Here is a 22,360-nt window from a genome sequence, read left to right as displayed (position 1 = left end):
TTTAACAGACATATACAGGACATTACATCCCAAATCACCAGGATACACATACTTTTCTAGTGCTCACGGAACTTTCTCCAGAACAGATCATATGCTGGGACATAAAACAAGCCTCAATAAATTTAAAAAGATTGAAATTATTCAAAGCACATTCTCTGACTACAATGGAATACAATTAGAAGTCAATAACCATCAGAGACTTAGAAAATTCACAAATACCTGGAGGTTAAACAACACACTCCTAAACAATCAGTGGGTTAAAGAAGAAATAGCAAGAGAAATTGCTAAATATATAGAGACGAATGAAAATGAGAACACAACATACCAAAACCTATGGGATGCAGCAAAAGCAGTGCTAAGGGGGAAATTTATAGCACTAAACGCATGTATTAAAAAGGAAGAAAGAGCCAAAATCAAAGAACTAATGGATCAACTGAAGAAGCTAGAAAATGAACAGCAAACCAATCCTAAAACAAGTAGAAGAAAAGAAATAACAAGGATTAAAGCAGAAATAAGTGACATAGAGAACAAAAAAACAATAGAGAGGATAAATATCACCAAAAGTTGGTTCTTTGAGAAGATCAACAAGATTGACAAGCCCCTAGCTAGACTGACAAAATCAAAAAGAGAGAAGACCCATATAAACAAAATAATGAATGAAAAAGGTGACATAACTGCAGATCCTGAAGAAATTAAAAAAATTATAAGAGGATATTATGAACAACTGTATGGCAACAAACTGGACAATGTAGAAGAAATGGACAATTTCCTGGAAACATATGAACAACCTAGACTGACCAGAGAAGAAACAGAAGACCTCAACCAACCCATCACAAGCAAAGAGATCCAATCAGTCATCAAAAATCTTCCCACAAATAAATGCCCAGGGCCAGATGGCTTCACAGGGGAATTCTACCAAACTTTCCAGAAAGAACTGACACCAATCTTACTCAAACTCTTTCAAAACATTGAAGAAAATGGAACACTACCTAACTCATTTTATGAAGCTAACATCAATCTAATACCCAAACCAGGCAAAGATGCTACAAAAAAGGAAAACTACCGGCCAATCTCCCTAATGAATATAGATGCACAAATCCTCAACAAAATACTTGCAAATCGAATCCAAAGACACATTAAAAAAATCATACACCATGACCAAGTGGGGTTCATTCCAGGCATGCAAGGATGGTTCAACATAAGAAAATCAATGTATTACAACACATTAACAAGTCAAAAGGGAAAAATCAATTGATCATCTCAATAGATGCTGAAAAAGCATTTGACAAAATCCAACATCCCTTTTTGATAAAAACACTTCAAAAGGTAGGAATTGAAGGAAACTTCCTCAACATGATAAAGAGCATATATGAAAAACCCACAGCCAGCATAGTACTCAATGATGAGAGACTGAAACCTTCCCTCTAAGATCAGGAACAAGACAAGGATGCCCGCTGTCACCACTGTTATTCAACATTGTGCTGGAAGTGCTAGCCAGGACAATCTGGCAAGACAAAGAAAAGAAAGGCATCCAAATTGGAAAGGAAGAAGTAAAACTGTCATCGTTTGCAGATGACATGATCTTATATCTGGAAAACCCCGAGAAATCGATGATACAGCTACTAGAGCCAATAAACAAATTTAGCAAAGTAGCGGGATACAAGATTAATGCACAGAAGTCAGTGATGTTTCTATATGCTAGAAATGAACAAACTGAGGAGACACTGAAGAGAAAGATACCATTTTCAATAGCAACCAAAAAAAACAAGTACCTAGGAATAAACTTACCCAAAGATGTAAATGACCTATACAAAGAAAACTACATAACTCTACTAAAAGAAATAGAAGGGGACCTTAAAAGATGGAAAAATATTCCATGTTCATGGATAGGAAGGCTAAATGTCATTAAGATGTCAATTCTACCCAAACTCATCTACAGATTCAATGCAGTCCCAATCAAAATTCCAACAACCTACTTTGCAGACTTGGAAAAGCTAGTTATCAAATTTATTTGGAAAGGGAAGATGCCTCGAATTGCTAAAGACACTCTAAAAAAGAAAAACGAAGTGGGAGGACTTACACTCCCTGACTTTGAAGCTTATTATAAAGCCACAGTTGCCAAAACAGCATGGTACTGGCACAAAGATAGACATATAGATCAATGGAATCAAATTGAAAATTCAGAGATAGACCCTCAGATCTATGGCCGACTGATCTTTGATAAGGCCCCCAAAGTCACTGAACTGAGTCATAATGGTCTTTTCAACAAATGGGGCTGGGAGAGTTGGATATCCATATCCAAAAGAATGAAAGAGGACCCCTAACTCACCCCCTACACAAAAATTAACTCAAAATGGACCAAAGATCTCAATATAAAAGAAAGTACCATAAAACTCCTAGAAGATAATGTAGGAAAACATCTTCAAGACCTTGTATTAGGCGGCCACTTCCTAGACTTTACACCCAAAGCACAAGCAACAAAAGAGAAAATAGATAAATGGGAACTCCTCAAGCTTAGAAGTTTCTGCACCTCAAAGGAATTTCTCAAAAAGGTAAAGAGGCAGCCAACTCAATGGGAAAAAATTTTTTGAAACCATGTATCTGACAAAAGACTGATATCTTGCATATATAAAGAAATCCTACAACTCAATGATGATAGTACAGACAGCCCAATTATAAAATGGGCAAAAGATATGAAAAGACAGTTCTCTGAAGAGGAAATACAAATGGCCAAGAAACACATGAAAAAATGTTCAGCTTCACTAGCTATTAGAGAGATGCAAATTAAGACCACAATGAGATACCATCTAACACCGGTTAGAATGGCTGCCATTAAACAAACAGGAAACTACAAATGCTGGAGGGGATGTGGAGAAATTGGAACTCTTATTCATTGTTGGTGGGACTGTATAATGGTTCAGCCACTCTGGAAGTCAGTCTGGCAGTTCCTTAGAAAACTAGATATAGAGTTACCATTCGATCCAGCGATTGCACTTCTCGGTATATACCCGGAAGATCGGAAAGCAGTGACACGAACAGATATTTGCACGCCCATGTTCATAGCAGCATTATTCACAATTGCCAAGAGATGGAAACAACCCAAATGTCCTTCAACAGATGAGTGGATAAATAAAATGTGGTATATACACACGATGGAATGCTACGCGGCAGTAAGAAGGAACGGTCTTGTGAAACATATGACAACATGATGAACCTTGAAGACATAATGCTGAGCGAAATAAGCCAGGCACAAAAAGAGAAATATTATATGCTACCACTAATGTGAACTTTGAAAAATGTAAAACAAATGGTTTATAATGTAGAATGTAGGGGAACTAGCAATAGAGAGCAATTAAGGAAGGGGGAACAATAATCCAAGAAGAACAGATAAGCTATTTAACGTTCTGGGGATGCCCAGGAATGACTATGGTCTGTTAATTTCTGATGGATATAGTAGGAACAAGTTCACAGAAATGTTGCTATATTATGTAACTTTCTTGGGGTAAAGTAGGAACATGTTGGAAGTTAAGCAGTTATCTTAGGTTAGTTGTCTTTTTCTCACTCCCTTGTTATGGTCTCTTTGAAATGTTCTTTTATTGTATGTTTGTTTTCTTTTTAACTTTTTTTTCATACAGTTGATTTGAAAAAGAAGGGAAAGTTAAAAAAAAAAAAAGAAAAACAAGAAAAAAAAAAGATGTAGTGCCCCCTTGAGGAGCCTGTGGAGAATGCAGGGGTATTGGCCTACCCCACCTCGATGGTTGCTAACATGACCACAGACATAGGGGACTGGTGGTTTGATGGGTTGAGCCCTCTACCATAAATTTTACCCTTGGGAAGACGGTTGCTGCAACGGAGAGGCTAGGCCTCCCTATGGTTGTGCCTAAGAGCCTCCTCCCAAATGCCTCTTTGTTGCTCAGATGTGGCCCTCTCTGTCTACCTAAGCCAACTTGAAAGGTGAAATCACTGCCTTCCCCCCTACGTGGGATCAGACACCCAGGGGAGTGAATCTCCCTGGCAACATGGAATATGACTCCCGGGGAGGAATGTAGACCTGGCATCGTGGGATGGAGAACATCTTCTTGACCAAAAGGGGGATGTGAAAGGAAAGGAAATAAGCTTCAGTGGCAGAGAGATTCCAAAATGAGCCGAGAGGTCACTCTGTTGGGCACTCTTATGCACACTTTAGACAACCCTTTTTAGGTTCCAAAGAATTGGGGTAGCTGGTGGTGGATACCTGAAACTGTCAAACTACAACCCAGAACCCATGAATCTCGAAGACAGTTGTATGAAAATGTAGCTTATGAGGGGTGACAATGGGATTGGGAAAGCCATAAGGACCACACTCCACTTTGTCTAGTTTATGGATGGATGAGTAGAAAAATAGGGGAAGGAAACAAACAGACAAAGGTACCCAGTGTTCTTTTTTACTTCAGTTACTCTTTTTCACTCTAATTATTATTCTTGTTATTTTTGTGTGTGTGCTAATGAAGGTGTCAGGGATTGATTTAGGTGATGAATGTACCACTATGTAATGGTACTGTAAACAATCGAAAGTACGATTTGTTTTGTATGACTGCATGGTACGTGAATATATCTCAATAAAATGAAGATAAAAACAAAAAAAAGAACAAACAGCTGAGATTTCCCAGAGTTGAAGAAAATTCTGCTTTAAGACTGTAACATCAACTCCCATCTAATATTCCAGCTTGCCATCCTGGCTTGCAGAGTTTAGACTCAACACTGCAACCTCCGCTCTTGCTTGATTTTCCAGCCTGCTGAACTGTCCCATGAATTTCGGACTTGCCAGTCCCCTCACTCATCGGAGCGAATTCCTTAAATCTCTTTATGTGTATACACACACACACACACACACACACACACACAGACACACATCTATTGGTTCCATTTCTCTGGTTTACCATGACTGGTACACCACTCAATCCTGTTTGTGGAGGTATTCATTTCTTGATCCTTGGACAGAATCATGGACAGGTCCATTTTTTTTTGGCCACTCATTTAATTCAAAAAGTTCTCATTCACTATTTGTCCAAATTAGGCTTTTTTACTTCTCCAAGTTAGGCAATTGTTAAAAAATGATGAGCTTTAAAATTAAAGCTTACCCGTTCTACCTGTGTCCTGAAGATTTCAGTTAGGAAACTTTCAGAGAGAAAGGGTGTGTGTTGTTGGCTTCTCTTTCTGAACTTGGCAATGTATCTTCCCTGCCTGTGGCTTCCAATTCCTTTGGGGTTATGAGGGTGTGGGTGGCAGGTGGGAGACGGAGACCCTAGAGGAAATGGACAAAGATTGTAGTGGTGGTGGTGGTGGGAAGGAGGGGTGAGGTCTATATACATTTCAACTATATAATCCACAGAGTTTGCTGATGGATTGGTTGTATGGTTTTTGAGAAAAAGAGGAGCCCAAGATACCATGGTTTTATATTTTATAGTAGATATTTCATCAGAATTCAAGATCTTTCTATGGTAATTTGTCTTACTATTTTTTCTATTTCTTCTCATGTGAATTTCTGAAAATCCTCCTTTTCTGGGGCATCATCCGTTTCTTTCTGGTTTTCCTATTTACTGTTGAAGGATTGTACACAGTATTTTCTTACAAGTATCATTTTCTACCCTAAATTATAGTTCATTATGTATTTTCTATTTTATTAGATTTCAGTTTCTTCAAAAGTGTGGGCAATTATGTATTATCCCCCACACCACCTAGCGCATTTCCTGGAATATGACCTTTTTATCGTACTGATTTTAAATATGCTATTTAATTTAGATATTTAGTCAACATTTGTTCATTTATTGATATACCTTTGTTTACCTTATTCTTCATCATTAGAGATTGTCTTCATCATAATTTGCAATAGGTTAAATAGTGTATATAACTTTATATAAAATTAATAACATTTTAAATATAAACTTTTCAAAATTGCTTTTGTTGATACCTGGTGTGAGATGCAGGAGGAAGAGAAGGAAAATAGGAGGAGAGTTTGAGGAAAGAAACTAACATTTATTGAGGACCTATTATTTTCCAGTCTCTTTTTAAAGCACATGCATAGAATTTCTGATCTTACTTTCATAATAATCCTTAGGGATGGATAAGTCTGGTGCTGGGTGACAGTGACTGTTCAAAGACAACCAGTATGTGGAAGAGCCTTTGTCAACAGGAATAGGGAATTTGTACAAATTTAAAAACTAAAATAGTATAAATAGCTTATATGCAAAATAAGAAGCAATTAGCCTTAGTGGTTCTTGAGTTCTTGCTGATACATTTCTGTGGCATGACTAGAAGTGTGAAATGAGGATGGTGGTAACAGAGGACTGTTCTCCTCTCCAATTGGGGTAATGGAGAAACAGATACAAAGCAATCAATCTGCAAGTATGTACTGAGCGTCCATGTTATCTATGTCAATAGATTGATGGTTGGGGCTTCTGATAAATTACAAAGCTAGTCCCTGTGCTCTAAGAGCTTGAATTCTGTTGGGAATCCAGGCATCAGAAGTGCAATGAACAGAAAAGTTTAAATATGATAAGTAATAAAATTGCCTTGAGTGGTTAGAGAGCTCCTGAGTTTATGCTGAGTTGCATAGTGGCTGTCACCTCTCTATCACAGCTGAAAAATATCACCAGAGTTTTTTCTCAAGGGAAAGCCTCAATTTCTTGTTGGGACGTGATATTCCCCGACTTTGGGAATATTAGCTCAGCCCCTTAGTTCCAAAGCTTTATGATAGGAGGTTGCTCACCTACTCCCTAAACACTTGCCTCATCTGTTTGTTCCTCAGGGTATAGATGAAGGGGTTGAGAATTGGGGTCACCACAATGTTGACAAGGCCACCACCTTGTTCCTGTCTTCCCCCTGGCTACCCTTGTCCGACCTGACGTGCATGAAGATACAGCTGCCATAGAAGAGAAACATGACATTGATGTGGGAGGAATTGGTTGAGAAGAAGGCTTTCTGACTTTCTTTGGCTGAGGGGATGTGTAGGATGGTGTGGAAGATGTGGCCGTAGCGGGTAGCCATCATGGACAGAGTGCCCAATAAGCTGACATTGGCCACAACAAAAGCTAGAAGCTCTATCAGATGTGTATCTGTGCATATGATTTCCATGAGAAGAAAGTATTCAGGGAAGAAATGATTAATGATATTGGGGCCTCAGAATGGCTGGTGAAATATGAAGAAACCTGGAATGGTGATGAGAAGTAATCCTGCCATCCACTGACAAAGGACTAACTGGACACAGACTATTTTGCTCATGAGGCTGGCATAGTGCAAGAAATGACAGATGGCCACATACCTGTCAAAGGACATCACTGCCAGGAGATAAAACTCTGTGGTGCCCAGGAAGACACAGAGGAAAAACTGGAGAAAACAATCTGCTAGGGATATTTTCTTGTCTCCTCTCAGGATGTTACTCAGCATCTTGGGGAAGATGATCAAGGTGAACCAGATTTCAGGACAGCGAAATTGCGGAGGAAGTAGTACATGGGGGTGTGGAGGTGCCTGTCCATGAGGTTGATGACCATGATGAGGAGGTTCCGCATAAGTGTGAGGAGGTAGGTCAGGAGAAGCTCCAGGAAGATGAGCATTTGCAGCTCACAGGCATCTGTGAGCCCCAACAAGAAAAACTCAGTGACACTGGTGCCATTTCCATGGCTCCTTAGTCCTCTGCTGAGGAAGGCCAGTCAGAGGTCATAAGCATCAGGAGTGTTGATGTCCTGGGGAGCTGAGGATGACCTGAAACTGAAAGGAAAGAGGTGTGAGTGCCAGTTTAAGCTCTAAGAGTTTTTCTCGGGTACGTATCTCCAATCAACCACACCTGGTAAGGGTATGACTACACTGGTTACCTGTAAGAAGGAGACTGATGGCTGGACAGCTGAGATAGAAAGCATACATGACTCATGCCTGTTGTACCTGCTGGAGTCTCCTTGTAGAAGTTTTATTCCTCCACTGGCCAACTAGAGAGGACCTGGCTTTCAGAGCCCTGTGGCTCTCAGGAAGTAATCTTCCACCCCCTCAGTGGGAATCTGCCAGGAATGGTGATAATGGAAACTTCATCTCTCCTATGTGAGTAAGGGTCCTTTTCCTCCACACTGGGTCTTGAGAGGGCCTGGACCTGGAGAATATTAACACTAGCTTTTGGTTTCCTCTTTACTATGTGACTCGACTAGTTTCTAAGTAGAGTACCCCTCATCTTAAGAAAAAAGAACCTGGTTCACACCCACCTCCAGAACTTCAAAATTAGTCTCTTGTCACACTAAAATTGAGGAAGAGAAACAAGCATAAATAAATAAATATCTAATAACAAAACACAGTGAGGGCTAGGAATTCATAGAACTGGATGATTTAGCAGGGAATAATAGGCAAGATCTGCCAAAGATGATAGCTAGGAAAGGTTTCCCTGAGGAAATGTGATTTCAGGTGAGGTTTAAAGGCAGAATAGGAGTTATCCAGGTAGCTGCTTGGTAGAGTTCCTGGCAAAGAGAAGAGGGTATGTCAAGACCATGACGTGGGCAAAGAGCTGGTATTTTTTTGGAGGAACATCAGGGAGACAGTATTTTAGCTAGTTTGGAGTTCCTGACCTCTTGAATCTATTTGAGATCTTTCAGCCACTGAAACTTTATTTTGTTTCATTTCAGGGTGGGTCTTAATCCTCTTACTGGAGTCCTTTATAAATGAGATGTATACAGAAAGAGAGAAAAAAAGCCCTGGAGGTAAGAAGCTGAAAGTGAAGAAATCTGGAAGAGAAGGGAAAGACCAGCAGACTTTGCTGTGTGCATTACCATGTGATAGAAGAGTCCAGGATCCCTAACAGCCAGTCTTCGGGAAGAAAGCATCATCTTGATGGTTTTGACATTTTCATGACCTCAAAATGGCATGCTTGTGAGCTAATAAATTCTCACCGTTAAAAGCAAACCCATTTAATAGTATCTGCTTTAAGCAGACTACAAAACTAAAACCGATTTTTGTTCAAGAAGGGTGGGTACTGCTATTGCAAATACCAAAAATGTGGACACAACTTTGTAATTGGTTAATAGGTAGAGGCTGGAAGAATTGTGAGGTATTTGATAGAAAAGGCCTAGATTGCTTTGAAGAGACCATTAGTAGAAAAATGGATGCTAAAGGTACTTCTAATGAGGCCTTAGTCAGAAATGATGAATGTGTCATTGCAAACTGAAAATAAGGTGATCCTTGTTTTAAAGTGGCAGAGAATTTGGCAAAATTGAATCTTGATGTCAGATGGAAGGCAGAATTTGAAAGTGATGAGCTTGGATATTTAGCTGAGGAGATTTCCAGACTAAATGTGGAAAGTTAACCAGTGGTGGACTGTAATGGTTAATTTTTTATGCTACTTTGTCTAGGCTATCAGTTCAGTTGTTTGGTAAAAAATTAGTCTAGGTGTTGCTGTGAAGGAATTTTGTAGATGTAATTAACATGTATAATCAGTTGACTTTAAGTAAAGGAGCTTACACTTGATAATGTGAGTGGACCTCATCTAATGAGTTGAAACCCTTAACAGCAAAAACCTGAGGTTTTCTGTAGAGATAGGAATTCTGCCTCAAGACTACAACAAGTCTTGATTGTGTTTCCAACTTATTGGACTCCTTACCCCATAATTGCATAAGGCTATTCCTTATAAATATATATATCTTTATACTTATGCAAGCACATAATATATGTATACACACACATATCTATATCCTATTGCCTCTGTATCTCTGAGGAACTTGATGGATAGATCACTCAAACAATATGTGGAGTTATTTCTTCCTTTACCATTGGATGGAGTCTCAGACAGGTTCCTGACTTTTCTGGTGACTCTTATATAATTAAAAATGATGTCCTGCATTCACTGTCAGTCCCCAAATAGGGATATTTTGTTGACCAAATTATGTAATTTTTAAAATTCTGAACTTTATTAAAAGTATAACTTACCCTTTACTCCATCTCAGGCCAGTTTCAGGTAGGAAGTATTCAGAAAGAAAGAGTATGTGTTGTTAGCTTTATTTTTCCTAAAACTGCAATGTCTCTCTCCAATACTGTGGCTTCTAACTCCTCCAGGGCGGAGGTGATTTAGGTGGCAGGTGGGGGATGGGGAATTGGTAAGGTCTAAATATATTTTGAAGGCATTATCCACAGGATTTGCTGATGGTTTGGTTATTGGGTTTTTGAGAAAGAGGGAAATAAAAGAAGACAATTTTTGGGTTTATAATATTTAATTATATTTCAAGATCTTTCTATGGTAATTTGGCTAATCAATTTTGCTATTTTTTTTGTTAGGTGAAATTTTGGAAATCCTCTTTTTCTGGGACATCACCCATTTCCTCCTTGTTTGCAAACATTTTTTTGAAGGGTTATAAATGATATTTTCTTAGAGATATAATTTTTTACCCTGAATTATAGTTCTTTGTGTATTTTCTATCTTCTTTATTAGATTTCAGTGTCTACAAAGGCATGGATAATTATATATTATCCTCCACACCACCTAGTACATTTCCTTGAATATAGCATTTTATAACCATGATTTTGGAATGAATTAATATATTAATTAATTTAGGTACTTAGGTAACATTTGTTCATTTATTGGAATGACGTTAACCTTAGTCTTCATCATTAGGGATCATCTTTGTAATAAATTGCAATAGCTTAAAAATATATTTAATTTTATTAAAATTTATAAAGATATTTTTAATATAACCTCTTCAAATATGCTTTTGTTGATAACTGGTGTGAGATCCAAGTGGAAGAGAGGGAAAATAAGCAGAGAGTTTGAGGAAAGAGACTTACTTTTATTGAGGATTTATAATGTGTCAGTCTCTCTTAAAGTCACCTGCATAGAAAATCTAATTTGATTTTCTTAATAATCCTTTGGAAATGACATTGTAATCCCCAGTTTACAGAGAAGTCTGGTTCTGGGAGAGGTTCAGTGATTTATCCAACACAACTAGTACGTGAAAGAGCCTTTGTCAACAGGAATGAGGAATTTCTATGAGTTTTAACATTAAAAAATATTTGTAGCATATATGAAAAATAAGAAGCAATAGCCTTTGTGGTTTTTTGGTTCTTATATATTTCTGTGGCAGGACTATAGGTGTGAAATGAGAATGGTGGTAACAGGATGGTTCTCCATCCTCTTAGGGTGTTGGAGAAACAGCTGCAAAGTCATCAACCTACAAGTATGTCTTGAACATCCATGTACCTAAATTAATGGAATCATGGCTGTGGTTTCATGTAAATTACAAAGGTATCTGTGCCAGTTTGAATGTATTATGTCCCCCAGAAAAAGCCATATTCTTTGAGGCAATCTTGTGGGGCAGACAGAATAGTGGGGGTTAAGTTGGAACATTTGAATTAGGTTGTTTGCATGGAGATGCGCCCCACCCAACTGTGGATGATAACTGATGGGATATTTCCATGAAGGCGTGGCCCCACCCATTCAGGGTGGGCCTTGATCAGTGGAGCCATATGAACGTGCTGGCTCAGGGAGATGGAACTCAGTGCAGCTGTGAGTGACGTTTTGAAGAGGAGCAAGCTTGCTAGAGAGGAACGTCCTGGGAGAAAGCCATTTTGAAACCGGAATTTTGGAGCAGACGCCAGCCACGTGCCTTCCCAGCTAACAGAGGTTTTCCGGACGCCATTTGCCATCCTCCAGTGAAGGTACCTGATTACTGATGTGTTACCTTGGACACTTTATGGCCTTAAGACTGTAACTGTATAGCCAAATAAACCCCCTTTTTATAAAAGCCAGTCCATCTCTGGTGTTTTGCATTCTGCAGCATTAGCAAACTAGGACAGTATCCCTGTCCTCAAAGAGCTTGGATTCTGTTGGGAATCCAGGCAACAAAGATGCAATGATGCAATGTTCAAATATGATAATCAAAAAAAGTGCCTTGTCGGGTCAGAGAGCTTTTGAGTTTATGGTGAGTTTTACAGTGGGTGTCTTCTTTTCTACCACAGCAGAAACATATCATCACAGCTTTTTCTGAAAGGGAAGGGCAAAATTCTTCACAGGGGACTGATATTCCCAGAGATTTCCTGAGAATATTGCCTCTAGACTCCAAGTGTGATAGTTTTATGAGAGGAGCTTGTTCACCTGCTCCCTACACACTTGCTTCACCTGTTTGTTCCTCAGGGTATAGATGAAGGGATTGAGCATTGGGGTCACCACGGTGTTGAGCAGAGCCACCACCTTGTTCCTGTCCTCCCCCTGACTGCCCTTGCCTGACCGGAAGTACATGAAGATGCAGCTGCCATAGACGAGAGACACGACAATGATGTGGGAAGAGCAGGTTGAGAAGCCTTTCTGTCTCTCCTTGGCTGAGGGGATGTGCAGGATGGTGTAGAGGATGTGGCCATAGCAGGTAGCTGTCACAGACAGAGTGCCCAATAAACTGAAGTTGGCAGCAAAAAAACCCAGAAGCTCTATTAGACTTGTGTCTGCACATATGAGTTCCATGAGAGGAAAATTGTCACAAAAGAAATGATTAATGATATTGGGGCCACAGAATGGCTGCTGAACTGTAATGAAACTTGGAATAGTGATGAGAAGGAATCCTGTCATCCACGAACAAAGGACTAACTGGACACAGACCCTTTTGCTCATGATGCTGGCATAGTGCAAGGGATTACATATGGCCACATACCTGTCAAAGGACATCACTGCCAGGAGATAAAACTCTGTGGTGCCCAGGAAGAAATAGAAGAAACTCTGTAGGAAGCAGCCTGGAAGGGAGATGGTCTTTCTTCCAGTCAGGATGTTGGTGAGCATCTTGGGGAAGATGACAGAGATGAACCAGATCTCTAGGATGGCTAAATTGCGGAGGAAGTAGTACATGGGGGTGTGGAGGCGCCTGTTCATGAGGGTGATGACCACGATGAGGAGGTTTCCCATGAGTGTGAGGAGGTAGGTCAGGAGGATCCCCAGAAAGATGAGCATCTGCATCTCACAGGCATCTGTGAGCCCCAGCAGGACGAATTCAGTGACACTGGTGCCGTTTCCCATGGCTCCTTAGTTCTCTGGGGATGGCCAGTCAGAGGTGGTCAGCATCAGGAGTTGTGATGTTCTGGAGATCTGAGGACAATCTGGAACAGAAAGGAAAGAGAGATGAGTGTCAGTTTGAGCTAAAGGAGTCCTTTATTTCTGCGAAGGACATATCTTCCCATCACTAACTACTCAGGCTGGTTTTGCAGAATCTCTGGGAGTCCCATTTCATATTTGGTCCTTGCTGTATCTGTGTATTAGAGGAGGAAGGAGTAATGTGCAGGGTGGGCTAAATAAGGCTCAACTCCAAAAATTTTACTTGTTTACATTCTCAACTTTTATTTCTGATTCTTCAAATAATTTCTTAGCCTTAGTGATAAAGCTTGCTTTAATACCTTTTATTCTTTATTCCCATTTTTGGTTTTCATCCATAAATAGTTCACATTTGAGTGTAATACCCTTCTGCTTAACATAGGCAGTCATAGATTCCTATCTTGAGGTAGACTGACTTAGAATCAGTCTTCTTATTGTGGTTTCAAGATTACCTGAATCTGAGCCTTTTAAACTAGTATTTGGATTAATAAAATAGGAAAGAAGGAAATCTGTAAGAGTAGAGTACAACTCTCACAAATTAGAAAATAAGAAAAATCTAATATATGCATAAATCAGAATTCCTATTTGGGAGTTTGGTATTCAAATTTCTTCTCCTTTTATATGCTTCTGCAGACCTAGAGTCTAGGTAAAATAGACTCTTTGCAATTCTTTGATTCATGATGCATTTTTCGTGTACTATGCTTTGCACATGGTATTGCTTCAGCTCTGAATCACTGGCCTTTCAAAATCTGTATATCCTTTAAGATTCTCCTTTATAATGCTATCTCCTCCATGAAGCTTTATCTTCTGAATGAATGATTCTTTCCTCTGTATCCCCATAATTTTATTATATCTCAATTTATTTTGATTGTATTTTATAGTTGTTTTTCATATGTTGCTCATTGTTTCAAACTTTTCTTTAATAGTCTTTGTATTTTCTACAGCACCTAGAACAAGTTTGTAGGAAATAATTAGCTTTAATAAACATTCATGGAATGAGTGAAAACTGCTCAAAGTTCTGTGGGATGGATTTCTTGGGTGTTTGACACACAAGTGACTGAGGACATGTCATTTATGTATTATTTCCAAGGGGATAGAAGACTTGCAGAGTCACTATGCCAAGTAGTATTAAGTTGGTCTGTCTGGAGACAGTTTGCTTTTATTTGTGAGGGGGTAGATGTGTCTCTTCACAATCATTCCCTGAAGGTTGACTCTCCATCTTTAGGTGGTCTAGAGTTTGATCTACTAAATAGACAGAGGTCTGGTTGGGTTCACTGGACGGCTTTTGGCAGCAAAACAACAACAACAACAAACTTAAAAAGTTCTCTCTTTCAAAGTTAGCATATGTGGAAATGCCCTTTCTTAAGCATTAACAGCTACTCTTTATTTATTAGGTGGAGCTGGAGAAAGAACTTTTGCCCATCTCTGGAGAAAAAGATTAGTTTAGGTACCTGGGAGGAAGGAGGTGCCTGGGGGTGGTGGTGGTGAAAGCACCAGTGCAATAAAAGTAGCATTAATGGAGAGGATGAAATGGTAAATTTTATGAACTTTTTCCTTTTTCATAATTTTTCCTTGTTTTTACACTACACTACTCAAAGTCTTGCACTCACTGCAATTACATCTAGCATTTGTTGACAGGCTGAAAGAACACAAAACAGTTGATAAGACTCTGATATATCTAAGGCTGTTCCTCAGGGGTTGTTTTGAGGCTCAACCTTGTCTGATTCATCAGCAGTATGAAAAAGTGGCATCTGCATCCTGATCGTTTGTTTCTAGAGTATGCCTTGGTAGCTGAGAAAATTGTCAAGCTCTTTCCAGGACAGAAGCAGAATCCAACATGAATGTGATACACAGAAACCTCATCATAGGCTAAAAGGGTGAGGATTATTTAATCCTGGGTAGGATATATTTGGAGAAGGATAGAAAGAGGAACTAAGATGTGAAACACCTAGATGTGAATGGGAGGGGTGGAAAAGTCTTAGGGTTCATACCGGATCCGGAGCTGTGTACCAGTGAACCATGCAAAGATAATGTGACCAACTAAAAGATACAGCACTTAGTGCTGCCAATACACTTCTATTTTTTTCTTACTTCATATGGGAAGTTACCAACTGACACTTCCTTTACCCAGTGTATGGGCAGAGAGTAATAAAATAAATATATATAATGGGGGGAGGATAATGGGTATGGGATGTTTTGGGTGTTCTTTTTTATTTTTATCTCTTTATTTTAGAGTAATGAAAATGTTCTAAAATTGATTGTGGTGATGATTGCACAACTATATGATGATACTGTGGGCCAATGAGTGAATGCTTTGGATGGATTATGTGGTCTGTGACTATATCTCAATAAAATTGCATTTTTAAAAAAAGGAAGTCACCAACTCAGGTACCTTCCAGATATAAAGGGTAGTAGGCTACTTCATGAAAATCAGACTTTCTCCCCTGTATATAACAGGTTTAATTAGTGAGAACCTGGACATGGCTGTATCTATCCACTTCCTACAATTCATTGTTTTAATGTACTGCCTGGTGGGATAGTCTCTATGGATGCCCTGGAGGATTGTCCTGCCACTGCTGGAACTGCATGCTCTTCTGGACAGTTCTCATTTGGAGTGGAATGAAATCTTTTGCCTCCAAGGAAAAGCCTTAAGAATTCCACCCACACTCAAAGTTAGCCGGATCTTTGGATTTTCCAAGGTGACAGTTACACAAAGCCTAGGGTCGGACATCTTGTTAATCAGGCTGGGCAAAGTTCCTCAATACTAATAGTAACTTAAAGGCTCTGACTGAATGAACACTGACCTAGCCCCTGCTGTGTTCCCAGATAGATATGGAGTTGGTGCTGAAGTTACAAATGAGACCTGATACCTGTTCTTTTTGTGCCAGATCTTATAAAGAAATATAAAGAACAAATTCCCATAAAAGGAGGTTTAAGGAAGCCCCTTGCCATCCTTTTAGGGTTCAAGTTGGAGATAACCCCATAGGATCTGGGATAGGTGTCTAGCAACCCTTTGCAGAAGTCCCAATCAGGCCATTCCAAATATGCTACTTACAGGATTGTAGAAGATGCCTGGTTCTCAAAGGTGTTTCATGAGGTTGTGATATTGTCTGTGGGACTTAAATGCAGGTCTTATACTGTTGATATGAGATCTTCAGCTCTCATGAGTTTGATGGCGTTCTCTAAATACCTGTCTTTTTCCAAACAGGCAGCTATGTCATTCAGCCTACAGTGTTTGATGAGATTAAATGTTTTGAAATCTTCCATTTTTCAGCAAGCTCCTCCTGTGAATGCCTTGGAAAAGTACAGTTATCATTTGGAGCAATCCTTCTTCATCCTCCTCTTGGAATAACGGGGTGATTCTGACTTTTATTTCATCTTCACATGTCCAAGTCTCAGTAAGGCGATGTTTTTCTGTGGGTATTGGGGATCTAGGAGACAGTGGATGAGTTAACCCTGGAATAAACTTGTCTCTTTGTGGAGCTGACATCATTGCTGAAAGTTTTGGGTTGCAGCTTTTTTTTTTGTAAAGGGATCTACTCTTCTTCCTAGTTTGATGGGGCTTGGGATCCCCAGAGAATGAGTATAATGAGCCTCAGTTGGCCTCTTCCCAACTCTCTTGGCTGTTACTGACTACAGCTTTCAAAATAAAAGTTTTCTTTGTTTGTTCAGATCCAGAATCACAGTTCCTTTTCAATTATAGTAATGATTTCAATTACGCTTCTGGAATTAGGGGCCCATATCTAATATTAGACAGTTGTATTGTTATGGGATACAAGGAACCATCACAAGTATTAAGAAGCCTTGTTCAATTCTATCCTGACCCTTATCCCACAGGAACTGGGATATGGTACAAGTTGGGTGCTGGGAAAAGGCCAAAAAGAAGGAAATGAAAAGTTGGGATTAAAATATTTTTCTTTGCTTAAAAATGTAATAGCATAATATCAGTGAATCATACAGTTAAAAAAAGGAAATTTTGAAGTATGTTACCATAATAAAATTTTTTTAAATGTAAAAACATTTGGCCAAAAAAAAAAAAAAATCAGGATCCAAGTACATGAAACTCTGAATAGGAAGTGAGATCTGGTAGGTATATACAAATTAAGGTGAAATCCCGATACATCCCAAAGTAGTTTGGGCAGAGAATAAAAACATATTTGCAGACCTCCCCTGAGGAACTGGGGAAAAATGCAGAAATGTTGGACATCCCCACCCGGGATATTGCTGATATTCTCACAAACATTGAGGACTACCAATTTAGTAGGCCGAACCCTTGATCTGGGGGCTTTCCTTTATGAAGCTTGACTGCAAAGGAGAGGCTAAGCCTACTTATAATTGTGTCTAAGAGTCACCCCAGAGAACCTCTTTGTGGCCTATCTCTCTCTAAGCCAACTCAGCAGGTAAACTAACTGCCCTCCCCACTACATGGGACGTGACTCCTAGGGATGTAAATCCCCCTGGCAATGTGGGACATGACTCCCAGGTATGAGCTTGGACCTGGCATCGTGGGGTTGAGAAAATCTTCTTGACCAAAAGGGGGAAGAGAAATGAAACAAAATAAAGTTTCAGTGGCTGAGATTTCAAATCGAGTCGAGAGTCACTCTGGAGGGTATTCTTATATGCCATATAGATACCCTTTCAGTTTTTATGTGTTGGAATGGCTAAAGGGAAATATCTGAAGCTGTCAAACTGCAACGCAGTAGCCTTGATTCTTGAAGACGATTGTATAACTATGGCTTACACGGTGTGACTGTGTGACTGTGAAAAACCTTGTGGCTCACATTCCCTTTATCCACTGTATGGACAGATGAGTAGAGAAATGGGGACAAAAATTAAATGAAAAATAGGGTGGGATGGGGAGATGGAATATTTTAGGTGTTCTTTTTTACTTTTACTTTAATTTTTTTGGAATAAGGAAGTGTTCAGAAATTTATTGTGATGAATGTACAACTATATGATGGTACTGTGAACAATTGTACACTGTGGATGATTGTAGGTTATATGAATATATCTCAATAAAACTATTAAGAAAATCAGAATCCCATGCTCAAGGCATAGTCAAGAAAGGCAGAACAAATAGTGGAGAATAGGTTTAGTTCTCAATAATGCTCAATAAGGATAATTGGAGTCATCAAAAAAATTTTTGTTATTCAATTTTCAATGTTGTTTACAAGAAACTTAAAGCAGATTATTTTATTGACATTTTCCCTCATTATAGAAGCAAATCCTTGTATATAGTAGTTTGGAGCTGTTATGTACCCCAGAAAATGCCATGTTCCTTTATTCTATTCCTCTGGGTGCAGACCTGTGGTGGGTGAGACCTTTTGGTTAGGTTATTTCAGTTGAGAGGTGACCACCCCATTCAAGGTGGGTCTTAAATCCTTTTACAGGAGTCCTTTATGAGAAGATAAAGGACAGCAAAAGCAGAGAGAGCAGAGAGAGAAAAGCCCCAGAGAAGCTCAGAGAGGACCCACAGAAGCTTAGAGAGGAGGCCACTGGAACCAGAAGCTGAAAGCAATGAAACCCAGTAGAGAAGGACAAGCAGACACCGGCCCTGTGCCTTCCCATGTGACAGAGGTGTCCCAGATGCTGGCAGCATTTTTTCAGAGTCCAGGTATCATCTTGTTTATGCCTTAATTTGGACATTTTCATGGCCTTAGAATTGTAAATTGTAAGTTAATGAATTCCCATTGTAAAAACCAACCCGTTTCTGGTATATTGCATTCCACTAGCTTTAGCAAACTGAAACACTTGTATAATATAGAAAATTTCAAACTCTAGAAAAAAATTTTTTTAAATCCCTCAATTTTCCCAACTCAATACCAATAATAGTTTGGTACATTTTTTTCCCAGATTTTTTCTATGCATTTCTTACAAAGGTGTGATGTATTCTATATAACTTTGCTACTCAAAGGGCCTTATTGATGAGAATGAGGAGTGATGCCCCAGCTATCTGTGTGGACCGATGACCTGGAGCCAGATGGGACGATGCCGGGGAACTAGATGAGCAAAGGACTGGGTTCTTCTTTGCCTCCTTTCATCCTCCTCAGAATGTAGGCACAACCCTGAAGAAACATGTGTTTGTGGGAAAACCCAGAATTGACTGAGATTTAGTTTCCACCCTCAGGTTAACAGGGTGTCTGAGGAAATAAAGGTGAGTTTTTTAAAAATCAAGAGAATTAAATTTGGAGCACACATGAATTATTAATTGAGATTAGTTTTTGCTTTACCTGGCATCAGATACTGCTATATATCAATTAATTAATGTTTTTGTAAAATGCATGAGAAGTGTAAGTACATATATCAAATTTCTGTAAACATTGCAATGTAATACATAATTTAGATTATTAATACTTTCTCTGTAAAAATGTGGCCATATTGAGTGAAATCAACCAGATACTAAAGAGCAAATATTGTATGATCTCACTGATATGAAATAATTAGAATAAGCAAACTCATAGGGTCATAATCTAGCATAAAGTTTACCAGGGAACAGGGTGGGGGTAAGGAATGGGAAGTTAAGGCTTAAAATGTACAGGTTCCTCTTTGGAATGATGGAAATGTTTGGTAATGGATGGTGGTGATTGTAGCACAACATTGTGAACATAATTAACAGCACTGAATTATATACTTGCATGTGGTTAAAAGGGGAAATTTTAGGTTATATATATATTACCAGAAGAAAATTTTTTTAAAAAATCCATGGAGCTACACAATGCAAACAGTGACCCGTAGGTTAAACCATGGACTATAGTTACTAGTACAATTATAAAAATATGCTTTCATTAATTGTAACAAATATACTGTACCAATGTAAGGTGTTAATAATAGGGTGATATAAGGGAACTCTGCATTTTATGCATGATTTTTTCTGTCAATTCAGAACTTCTCTAAAAAAGAATGCGGCGGCCTTCCACTACTTTGAGGGCTAGTGTGTCTTACTCCATTCACTATGTGCATAGTGGAAAAGACTTTGACCTTTGAGTCAGATAAACCAGGTATTAGTGGTATTTGTTGAGACTTGCTTTGTTGTCCTTTGGTGATCAATTTTTGTAAATGATCTATATGTGTTGAAAGGATTGTACATTTTCTAATTTTTAGATGCTGGGTTCTATATTTGTTCATGAGATCAAACTTGTTAATTTTGTACAGCCTTAAAAACATTTTGTCTGATTTGTATATCAGTTTCTGAGAAAGGTATGTTAAATCTCCTACTATGATTGTGATTTATTAGTTATTCCTTGTAGTTCTGTCATTTTTTGCTTTATATCTTTCAAGGCTATATGGATAGATGTGTATAGGTTCAAGATTCTTATATCTTCCTTCTATTGTTATATAACAAACCTCTTTATCCTTCATAGTGTTTTTTTAAAATTTTGCTTAAGATTCTATTTAGTCTGAAATTAATAGAGCAATACTATCTTTCTTCTATGTATCTTTCTATGTATATTCCCATCCCTTTACCTTATCAGCCTTTTTGGATCACTATGCATTAAGTGTATTTGCTTAAACAACTTGTACTTACTTTGTTTTAGATGTGTGTCCAATTTGGGGTAGTCTGTCTTTTAATTAGATGTAATATATTTATAACTGTATGTAACATATTTATTGTGATTATTTATATTTTAGGATATATTTGCACTATATTTTTTGTACTTTCTATTTACCTTGATTGCGGGATACTGATTACGTGCTTCAACCTGGCGGGCCTGGGCCGGGGGACCGGATCCACCCCTGGGGAGGGTAGTGGGTACGGGTGACAGCGCCCTCCACAGCCCCCCGGGCCTGAGAAGGTGAGGCCGGAGGCAGGCCCCAATTCCTCACCCAAAACCAACCGTTGAAGGAAGCTTGCCGGGTAAGACCGCCTCCCTCGTCTAACCACTCAACCCCTCCGTTACAATGCAACGTCCCCTACTGCCAGTGCGCATGCACCAATCATTGTGCAACACCCAACAACCAACCTCCGCGCCCTCTCAGAACCAATCCAAGCCTTTAACCTCTACAGCTACCCCGCCCTCTAGACCGCCCGTTATAAGCTTGTACTCTCCCCTAATAAACTCTCTTCGTTTCTTCACCCTAAAAAGAAACGTGTCCCGCCTGTTCCTTTCTCGCCACCCTCCATACTTTGCACGCCTCCGCCGGAGACCTGGCCAAGTCCCCCGCCTCGCCCTCGCCTCCGGAAAAGAGCCCCCGCCGCCGGTACCCTCCGAGCAATCCTGAGAGCCTAGGATTTAGCGACCGGCCGCCACCCCCCCCCCAGACGAATCAACTGCGACCGCACTTGATTTTTCTTTTTTCTCCTTTATTTTCTCTCCCCAATTTCTTGTATTCTCTTGGATTGATTGGGTTTTCTTTATTAATCTTCATTTCCTATTTTTATTTTGGAAGTTAAACATTTTGTTTCTCTTCTTTTAGTAGTTTTAGATTTTTTAAAGCATTTTTATTGAAATATACTCACATACCATACAATCCATCCAAAGTGTACTATCAATGGCTTTTCGTATACTCAGAGAGTTGTGTATTCATCACCACAATCAATTTTAGAACATTTTCATTATTCCAAAAAGAAATACCCCATACCCTTTAGCAGTCACCTCTCAATCCCTCTATCCTTCCCCATCCCTCCATAATCACTAATATGTTTCAGTCTCTATAGTTTTCTTTATATGTATATTTTATATAAATGAAGCTTACAATATGTAGTACATTGTGTCTGGTTCTTTCACTTAACATAATGTTTTTGTTTTTAAAAAATTATTATTTTTTTTAAATTAGAGAAAGTGTAGGTTTATGGAAAAGTCATGTAAAAAATACAGTAGTCCCATTTACTGCTCTGTTGACACTTTGCATTAGTGTGGTACCTTTGTTACAATTCGATGAAAGAATATTAAAATAGAACTATTAATTATAGTCATAGTTAACATGAGGTGTATTTTTCCCCAGATACCACCCTATTATTAACACCTTGTATTAGTTTCCTACATTTGTTATAATTCATGATAGAACATTCTTGTACTTGTGCTATTAACCCCAGTCCATCGTCCACAACAGGGCTGACTGTGTCATACAGTCCCCTGTATTATCTTCTAACTTACATTCTAGTAATATACATGACCCAAAACTTCTCCTTTCAAGCACATTTACATACTTAATTCAGCGCTGTTAATTTCACTCACAATAATGTGCTACCATCACCTGCATCCATTTCCAAACCTTTACAATCAACATAAATAGAAATTCTGTACAAATTAAGCATCAGCTCCCTATTCTCTACCCCAATTT

At 38.9% G+C, this 22,360-nt stretch overlaps 1 protein-coding gene and 1 pseudogene across 1 annotated transcript; both read right to left on the bottom strand.

The window, feature by feature from the left end:
• Positions 1-6,727: 6,727 nt before the first annotated feature.
• Positions 6,728-7,667, bottom strand: LOC119532962 (annotated as a pseudogene).
• Positions 7,668-7,688: 21 nt separating this feature from the next.
• LOC119532961 (olfactory receptor 49-like) lies at positions 7,689-13,006 on the bottom strand. Its single transcript, XM_037835172.1, has 2 exons — positions 12,648-13,006; positions 7,689-7,746 (listed from the first exon to the last, which is right to left on the bottom strand). Exons 1-2 carry the CDS (start codon positions 13,004-13,006, stop codon positions 7,689-7,691), a joined length of 417 nt encoding a protein of 138 aa, XP_037691100.1.
• Positions 13,007-22,360: the final 9,354 nt, after the last annotated feature.

This window comes from Choloepus didactylus, chromosome 4, assembly GCF_015220235.1.
Source record: "Choloepus didactylus isolate mChoDid1 chromosome 4, mChoDid1.pri, whole genome shotgun sequence".
Classification (NCBI taxonomy): Eukaryota; Metazoa; Chordata; class Mammalia; order Pilosa; family Megalonychidae; genus Choloepus; species Choloepus didactylus.
This window is presented reverse-complemented; position numbering and strand designations above follow the sequence as displayed.